The sequence below is a fragment of the Hyposmocoma kahamanoa genome, unplaced genomic scaffold (genome assembly GCF_003589595.1).
Source record: "Hyposmocoma kahamanoa isolate Upper Pololo Valley unplaced genomic scaffold, ASM358959v1 92, whole genome shotgun sequence".
Lineage (NCBI taxonomy): Eukaryota > Metazoa > Arthropoda > Insecta > Lepidoptera > Cosmopterigidae > Hyposmocoma > Hyposmocoma kahamanoa.
In genome coordinates, this window is record NW_020654748.1 from 21,608,900 (window position 1) to 21,619,028 (window position 10,129).

General features: G+C 35.3%; 1 protein-coding gene across 2 annotated transcripts; it reads right to left on the reverse strand.

The window, feature by feature from the left end:
* Positions 1-9,273, reverse strand: LOC113236509 (antichymotrypsin-2-like). 2 transcript variants are annotated; one of them, XM_026472617.1, is made up of 9 exons: positions 9,201-9,273; positions 7,699-7,895; positions 7,376-7,519; positions 6,194-6,397; positions 5,576-5,674; positions 2,212-2,343; positions 1,248-1,469; positions 875-1,007; positions 1-321 (listed from the first exon to the last, which is right to left on the reverse strand). In XM_026472617.1, the coding sequence occupies exons 1-9, from the start codon at positions 9,217-9,219 to the stop codon at positions 170-172; spliced, it is 1,302 nt and encodes a 433-aa protein (XP_026328402.1). In that variant the 5' UTR covers positions 9,220-9,273; the 3' UTR covers positions 1-169. The 2 variants fall into 2 exon arrangements, with proteins under 2 accessions (XP_026328402.1, XP_026328401.1); XM_026472616.1 differs by lacking the exon at positions 9,201-9,273 and adding an exon at positions 9,059-9,125.
* Between the last annotated feature and the right edge of the window lie 856 nt (positions 9,274-10,129).

Genomic DNA, 10,129 nt, shown 5'->3' on the forward strand with positions numbered 1-10,129 from the left:
AAGGGTTATTTCAATATTTCAACACGAGAATACTGTGATTAATACCTTAATTTTTTCAAATTATGTTTACAACATGTTTGAACAATTAAAATTCGAAAGCTGACAACAATCGTTCGTCTTCAAAAATGTCTGCTGTTAATACGGATACGGCTGCTTGTGTGGATGATATTTAAGAGCCCCAGGGTGAGCTTCCCGTTGAAGAACTAGTAAAGATCCCCGTAAACAGCTGTTGATTTTTCACCACAATTGTGAAAAGGAACGGATGATCTGCCACTACTTTTTTCTTTTTACTTGGTGCACTTGCTCCAAAATTCATTACAACTGAAAAGAAAACAATTAAACATTTGAATTAATTTACCGTATAAATAAGTGTAAAGGTCAGTAAAGAATTAAATAAGCAGAATCATGTACCTTGAAAGCCTGGTTAACTCTGGATCTCGTCCTATTAGTTCACATCGAAAAATTTACTCAAAATGAAATCAAGGTTTTTGAGGATACTGAATGACGGGTCCCGAAAACTTGGGAAGGTTAAAGTTTCTGCTGCTGAAATGCTGGGTTTTTTTAAGTGGTATAACGAAGGTACTACTAAGTTATTTCCTAATTACTACTTGATTTAGGAGTGTACAGTACAAAAGACGAAATCTGCATATCCGAAGAAATCTCTTAAAACGCTTGAAAGTATTTAAAAGTTTTCGATCAGCATTGTGCTTTCATGATGAGTTATGGCCTTCTAATTGAGGAGATTAGTGCACAGCAGCGGACGTACAAATACGGGTTAATATAGATCTCCCAGTTTAAAACGAAAATAGTAGCATTTTGTTTTCACCGTGGAAACCAGAGGAAGTAAAATTAGCCATGTAAAATAAGACTTTACCGGAAGCAGCAGCCGCTGTCGTCCCAAACTCGTGGACGTTTATCAACGCAGACTGTATTGCCCTTGATACGAATAAATCTTGACCCTCGGCAATTTTTGTCAAACCTTTATGAAACATTGAATTTAGGCCAATCTGTAAACATATTCAGAAATTTACACAGGTTCTTATTTCTATTTTGAGCTGATTCTATAAGTTTCTACCCGCTGAACATGCCATTGATTATCTTTATTTTTATTAGGTCACCAATCCCATGTGTATGCAACCAATTGGATCTCACCGTGTTCAACACTAGCATAAGTTCTATTTTTGTTTTATTCAGCGAAGAACTTGGTTCATATTTTTAAGTATTGGACACAAAGCAAATTGACTTACGTTTCTGTATTGAACACTGAGGTCAAATCTTTTTTCAATTTTAAACTTCGGTATCGACAGAACCAATGATTGGGACTTCATTTTCTTCATTGCGTCCTTGAGTAGGTCAGGAGCCGTTTTGAGCCCCTTCAAGAGCAGCGTCAAAGACGTTGAGGATTTCGATTTGGGAAGAACTATAACGAATGATAGTTTACTGTTACCCTTGTATGGGATTGCCACTACCTGAAAATAAAAGACGCTCATCAAGACACTATGTACTATACAATAGTAGCTCAAATATTCTTCATATTGATTTGAGATGGATGATATTGTATCATAAGCATCATTGTAATTTTTGGTATGTGTGATACGGTGGTTTTTAATATTAACCAAAATAAAAATAGTAAAAAAGATGGTAATTCGTCAATTTCAAATTTTTACAACGCTTTACTCATCGAGTATATAACCAGAAATAGAGACGAAATGTCATTTAATTTGTTTGAAAACTATTCTGCCATATAGTTCTGCGACAACTGCGCTCCGATAGGCTAGCCCGAGTTCGAAACAATTGACGGGTGTCGTCAACTGTTTCACTTCAAATCGTCCAGTTAACTTGAGTTTTGCTATAATTGACTACAATTGCAAAATTACATATTTAATATTTAATTACCGATGAAATGTGATTCCGTTTGTTTTGTAATTAGATATTTTTTGTTTTTCCCATAGCATAGAACAGCACGGCATTGTTAGAGATATTATCTTTATTACAATAAATACATAATATTTTTTGTAATATACTGAGACGTATACACAGGTCAGTAGCTGGCCTGTCTATATTTTAGTGCAAACGAGAGTTGATATTTATAAGAGCTGTATCGCTAATGTGTTACCAGGAATATATGGTCCTTATTTCGTCTCTATCTCTGGTTATATACTCGATGTCTTTACTTCAAAACATGGTTTAACCTACTCGAATAATACTTACCTCTGCGTTTAGTGATGAACTGTCGTAATATTTGAAATTATTCTCACAGTTCATCATAGGTATATCCTCCTCCCCGTTTGTGCCATAAAAAGAGCGATCTTTTGCGTTATCGAATGGATACAACCATTTGGCCTAAAATTATTTCAAGACTTATATGACATGATGCGCACTAGGGAAACCCCGTATTGCGAGTGCCAAGGACACACACATAGACAACCACAAATTACATCCAAACTCATGAGAGAAATACGTTGCTTTTTAAGTAAGTACCGTTATGAAATAAAAAAAAGACAAGTCAATCATCTTTAGATACAATTGAAGAATCCAGGAAAACGATGATAAAAGTCACTTGAGGAGAACTAGGAAAAATTACATGTTGGTGAAAAAAAACATGCTAAATTGCTACCTGATATAAAGTCAATGTTGATATAATATTGTTAAACCTATGTAATCAATTTTACCTAAGTATTAATTTTTTTCAACTCATCGAGTACCTACATAACCAGAAATAGAGATGAAATGTCATTTAATTTGTTTGAAAACTATTCTGCCATATCATTACGGCGACCACTGCGCTTCGATTGGCCAGCCCGAATTCGAAACAATTGACGGGTGTCGTCAATTGTTTTACTTCAAATCGACCAGTTTACAAGTTAAACTTTGCTATAATGGTCCAAAATTGAAAAATTACATATTTAATTACCGATAAAATGTGATTCCGTTTGTTTTGTAATTAGATCTTTTGCTGTTTTTCCCCACACCACTGAATGGAACAGTTCCCCGTAGTTAGAGATATTATCTTTATTACAATAAATATAGAATATTTTTGGAATATATAGACGTACACACAAGTCAGTTATTGGTGCTGTACTATTTCAGCTGTCTAATTTGTAATTTCTGTGCAAACGAGAGTTTATATTTAAAAGTGATAAGGCCCATTCGGCTGATGAGTTGCCAGGGATGGATGGCCCTTAATTCGTCTCTATTTCTGGTTATATACGCGAGGATTCAACTTTTCTACCATTTCGTATTAAGTATTTTAATTTTCAAGCAATTGTATTTTATTAGCTTCTTCCTGATTTAGGCAAAATACGCTCAGCGTTAAACGAATTAGATGGCGGTATTAACTCAAATCATGCTGTAAGTGACTTTGATCATTCTATTCCTGGTCTCCTCAATTATTATTATTCGTAATAATTTTAATATTACATGCACACTGCTTTTCTACATTATTTCCACCAATGTTAAGACACTTATAGTATCGTACAACTAGCTTTTGAATCTCGTCGTCATAGAGGTCTGAATGACAGAAGGTCGCTCACTTCGTTCCTCGTCATGAACACTCTGTTGTCATCTTTAGAAGCTCTATCCCATTTCCATACCATTTTATCGCTTATAACGTTTTGTCTACCACAGACATATCTATATAGACACCGCAAGTTGTACCTCCGAAAACGTCTCAACCGCAATTTAGTGATGGGAAATTTCCTTCGACACTAAAGCGATAGATTAAGTCGAAGACGCGTACGTAGCACGTATTTAGAATAATTAAGTCTTGGCTTTTTCTCCACTATCCTTTCATCTATTTTCTATACTTATTATTTCATTTTTCCTTTTCCTTTTAAAGTATATAAGCATTTAATATTATTATTTATGTATTAATCATATTTGTTTGGATATTTCTATCTACGTATATGAGTTTATTAATAATTATTATAATACTTATAATGATATTTTTTGATTGCACCCCTTTTGCATATCCCAAATTTCTATCCTAAGGTTGTCTGGAAGAAATTGCTATATAACAATAAGGCCACCTGTTGCACATTATCTCACTATCTTTATACCTAAATTACTGTATTGTATTTTAACTGTTATTATAAGGGCAATAAAGTATATTTCATTCGTTCATTCATATTTCATTCCTAATGATTTTTCAAGTATTTGTTGATTATAAGACCCGTGAAATATTAATATAGTAAAATACTACCGGCAGAAGATAATTAAGTCCTTTATTAATACGTGTTTTGAAAAAAAAGTTGCTTCGGATAACTAAAAAAAAAAGCAAACAACTTCGTACAATATTTTCATAACATTTTCTAATGTCGTAAGGAAATCATTACCCTTTTGTTTCCTAAATCGATCAAAATCGAGAACTGCGTTGCATCTAGTGAACATCACTAATCGTAAAATTTGACCAATAACATGACGAAATGTCCGTACCACGAAACTGAATGCATTATACGAAAGTATCATTCGTTCGATATTCATGGCCTACTAAAGAAGGACCACAAGTGTACCGCACCAAGTAAAAGACGTATTACGAATCACGCGGCATACACTCGTTTGTATATTTGTTTTCTCGATGAAAATAATTGATTTTAAAATAAATTATGCATATTCTGATTACAAAATTACATAATTGTGGAAGGAAAGGTCCCTGTCTTTTCACAGCTATGGTGTTTTTGCAGACTCTGATGACACAATTAGGCAGTTTTCGCGTTTTTGATAACGTTTAACTACCTTAACGGCTGGGCGCGATCTGAAGCGTAACAGCGGCAAAAAATATAATATATAGATATTATGTCTGTGATTTTTACACGTCACAGATCCTGACAATGAGTTTCAATCGTTTTCATACCTTTTAAACAAAGAAAACTAATCACAGCGCACATTGGCGGGATGTTCAGTCGACGGAAGGTTTTTAAATACGCATAAACAATCAAGAACACGGTCGAATGTTGATGTTATTGCGTCTGTGGCTTGCCCAAAGATGTAGCAGCCGCAGCCCTGCAGCGGTCAAATTTGGAAACAGTTCTTATGTTAAATACACGCCTGATAATGTAGGTTATACGAATGTTTGGGAAATCGAACCCCCGACCTCTGTGTGGCAGTTTGAAAACCGTTCGGCCACGGAGGCAGCTGAAAAGATTTTGGTATTATGCATACGATGCAATCGGATACTAAAAAATTGGGTACGAGGATATTAATTTTTATATTATACTTGTATAACTTGCATAATACGAAGAACCAGTTTTTTTTATAATATCAAGTGACGGGATGGACAAGTTGTGCGGCCGATGGTACTCGTAAGCTACACGCCTGTCCATAACAGTTGCAGTAGATACCATTCAGAGCTTTAAATCGTAAGGATCTGAGGGGCACTGCCACTGCACCCGTCACCCTGAGACATAAATTGACAAGTCCCACGTGCCTGTAATTTCATCTTCACTCTTACTCTTCAAAACCGGAACACAGTAATGCTGACATTACTGCTTGGCGGCAGAAATAGGTAAAGACGAACTCTTTCACGATGAGCTCTATTGCTACTTGAATGCTGAAAGATCCTGATTATAATTCTTACCGAAAAGTAAACAGTGTTAACCAGAATCACAGATGTAGACGGTGATATGTCTGTCGCGTCTAATAAATGATCGATTTTGTTGTTTGTGTGCTTCATTACCTGCAACGTAATACGCGTGTATATCAAAAAAAGCTAATCAAAGGTAAATACTTAGAATAATAACGCATAGAATGATAGTTTCATATCAAACGAACTGTCACAAGTGAGGCAAAAATTAAATTCATGCAGGCTAGTTTTAGTAGTACGTTAATTTTCGGTTTTAGTGAATATTTATATAAAAATACAAGTTGAAACGCGTTACTTCCTTGTGGAATATGATGTTAGTATCTATTTTATGTTTGTCTGACGTATTTTTACACTCATTTACCGCACATTTCGTCATTTTTAGCTAAAATTCTGGAGCTATTCGCGGTGCAAGTTGACCTTAAGCACTGACGGCCCGCCCGCTCGTGTAGGCCCTATGGGAGCGCTTCAATTTGCCTCACTTAGCGTGTGCGGGCTAGGTTTCTATGCGTTATTATTCTAAGGGTAAATACTTATATAAAAAACGTAACTTTCTTGCACAAAAATATGTAGTTCTCTTGTGTCATTTAACTATAGGGAAATAGTCTTTCTTACCCATGCATTTATTTTATCTGCCGCACGTTTTGGGTTCCTGAAGTCTACCCTCTCTACATCTGTATCAAAAACGCTTTGTACGTTGTTCCGGAATTCACTCTTGAGTTTAATATTTTCGTTGACATATACTCCACTACATACGCTAATGTCCGCACCGGCGGTATTTCTGAATTCACCTATCATTTTTTTGAATTGTTGTTTCACCTGGAAAAGAACAGGACAAGTGTCGAGCTATTGTGTACATCTATAGTTAAGGGCACAGTAGAAGTACTTATGGGGTGTAGCACGGGTGCCAACAGAACGCGGAGTTTCGCATACTTGAGCCCAATCCGCCATTTTCGCTTTGTATTTTATGGTTATGTCAATTATCGCTCACAAAACCTCGAAAATCATGGAAAAATGTCTTATTTTGCTACTTTAGAGTGCAAAAGTGATAGTCGCCTATATAATATTATCGTTGGTGGTGTTATATATATAACATTAACATTTCCATTATCTGTTCATCGTAATAGATTTTTTGTTATAAGAAACGGAGTAAACATTATACCGCTGCTATATGGTCGATTTAATTTCGGAGAACGTTAATAGGCGTTAATCTTTCGTCATCTTTCAGCTATTGTTATTATTATTATTATTATTATTATTATTATTGTCGCTAGATGGCAGCACACAGAATGAAATTTCAAGACGTCTGTTGCAATAGTAGGTAATGAACTTTCAACGACATGCCAAATGGCATTGACTTACAATTATATGGACGTCGGGTCCGCGCTAAAAAGTGTCCGCACTTGTAAGGTGCTAAAATCGTATATAGAGCGCCAAATGCCGCTTTAGTCTTCATTTGTTCTACTGACAGCGCGATACTGCGATGACATTACAATTTAAATTTCGAATAGGTTGACTTGGGACATTTTTTTCGTGGTTTTTGTATTAGACCCGTCGTCCATTTATTTGTAAGTCAATGCCAAATGGGTAACGTTTAAATTATATTAACAGTCCAGAATTTGTTACATCTTTTTAAATTAGATATTACGACCAATCATTATCAAAATTTCAGTATGAGTTTTGGCGACAGCGGTTCTGATAGTACTCGAGAGTTAAGGTCTATGCATTGTTTTTATTTTATTCCGTGGTTAAGGATATGAAAGTTTACGTTGCAGGTAGATTTAGTACTACACGAACCTCCGATACTTTCTTGACTCCAATAGCTGCGAGAAGTTCCTTCAAAGTGGTCCCTTCAGCTCCTAATGCTAGTTTTCCTAAAGGCATTAGCGCTGATATCGGCGAACATATCGCGTTTTCACCTGGACTTTGAAGGAATAACGACTAAAAATAATATAAATTAGCAATATTTTAGCGAAGGCAATAACAAGTTTAGCCACAGATAAGTGTTTCTTATGAAAATTAGAAAAAGGGATACGTTTTTCAAGGTTCATTTAAAGCACTTAAATTCATTTACACGCGGGAATTAAACTCAATAGCTAGGTCATAAATGTGACAATTACAAAAGCAAGCTGTCTTCTCAGCTTTCCGCTGAACGATAAATCCTTCACATCGGTATCGCCACTGTTATCATCCGAGCTTCCGCTTGTTTCCCAGTAATGTTTGTCATTCGACCAACCTTCATCTGAGCTCGAAGTGTCAACTTTACCCTTTTTATTTCTTTTACAGGCCACGTCTCCTAAAGGGAGTAATAGAGTGCCTGAAAACAATTAATCCAGATCCATTTATCTTATCATCATTATTAATCCATTCATACGTCCCACTGCGGGCACGGTTCTCCTCTTAGACGAGGGTTTAGGCCATGATCCGCCACACTGACCCCAAGTAAGGAACTTCACACGTTTCCGAGGGTTGTGAACCTTCTTCAACGTCCAGGTTTCATCACAATGGTTTTCCTTCACCGAAAAGCTCATGGTAGATTTCAAATTAAATTTCACACATAAATTCCAAGATATTCAGAGTATCGATTCTTGGATTTGAATCCGGCCATTCGAATTCAAGAGTCAATACAATCTCAAATGGCGTTGGTTAATTCCGCATGACAGTCAAAGTGTTGAATCAATTATTTTGGAAAAAATATGTTGTTAAATTGAGGATATACACTTATTACTACCTATACGGTGTGAAAAAGCTATCCCTAAAAAACGAACATGAGTGTTCTTTTCTCGAAATTTTACAAGAAAACCATTGTATTCAATATGTACTTTACATATACCAATGATTTTTTTTAATATCAACTGAACTAAAAGTACACGTATACTATACAATATACATTTTTCAAAAGGCTTTGATTTCGTTTAATTATATAAGCTGTAATTTTGTTATTATTATTATTTGACATAAACATGAAATGTATATTAATTAAATAACTATTTGTACGTGCTCTGATTTTAGAGGGGTATATCCACTTTAAAGTTAAAAATAAAATATTGTATGAGTAACTACACGATATATTCAAACATAGACACTAATCAGAAACGTAAAACAATAAAGTTTCCTCGATAGGTAAAAATCACGAAATGACCTCTAATTTTCACATTTTTTCGATTCATCCTCGAAATGCTACAGGTTATTAGGACAAAAATTAGATAATTAATTATATTTATGCATGATCGAGAACTGTCACTACGGATTATTTTTTAATCCCTTTAGTTTTAGAGTTATTCCGCTAAAACGAATTTGGTATTTTAATGCGCAAAATTCAACATCTCCTGTCGCATGTCACGCGAACTTCAGGCATATATTTGTCTCACATATGTGGGCGGAGCCAACGTCAAAACTTTTTTGGCATGCTCCCTCTTAAATGTATTCTAAATCTAAGGAAACCATGTAGAAATGCAATAAATATATATGAATATGAACCTTGAGCGAGTGACGGAGCCCTGATCATGCAACTGTGCGCAACCGATGGAGGCAAATGGTTGGCAGGATGAAGTGTAGTCACGATCCTTAGCAGAGAGGAAGCTATTAAGAAGAACAAGAATTAATTACAGAAAATACTTACAAATGATTTCTAATCTCATTATACTGTTTATAGATGAAAATTTTAAATCATTAAAAATTTAGATCATGGCGCAAATTGAATTATAGCAAACGAACTAATTTCTTACACTTTGTCAAATGAGCTTGTATTATGCGACAATTTAATGCACGATTACGAATTATAAGGAATCATAACCATAAAAAACTTTTATATAACGCCATGGTTGATTGAGTTAAGCCTAATTTATGGTTTTTGTAATTAAGTTTCTCGTTTTTTACTAATAGCCACCAGTTCCTTATGGTAATTGTTACGTTGTCATGGTTGTCGCCCTGTGCTCTGTGCTCAGGGTTCAGAGTATCTACTCTTATACCGACGTCCGACACTGGGCGTTCTGAAAGTGTTAAGTAAACTGGGGGTAGTGGTAACAGACATGTAATTATTTTTATGTTCCGCTTTGAACGGGACAGTTCTGCTTTTGAGTTTCATGTGCCGCTGTCCCCAAAAGACTTAAAAATTTCCAGTTTGATAAAATAGAACACACGTCAAAATAAATTTAATATAATGGAGTGAAAACGAAGTATGAAGCGACCGCGGAGGAGTTTCAGTGTGGCAGTATAAACTCGTACATTATATAAAAATACCCGCGCCCGGAACGCTTCCGCGGCCGCCTCTGTGTGGCGTGAGCATTAGTTTTGCGTCCTTAATGCGGGCGGCTACCGTGGAATAGATTTAAAATCTAAACTTCACGTATTAAAGAAAATTTGCTCATCCCTAATAATATATTATAAAGCTACCCCAACAGACCACACGCGATTAGTTTTTTATTATAAAAAAAAATAATAAATATCTATTGTATAACTGTCTCAAACATGTATTTTATTTTTAAAACAATAATAAATTTACAGGCCTCCCGCTCTGAGGGATAAAAATAATAGTCACGTTAGTCTATG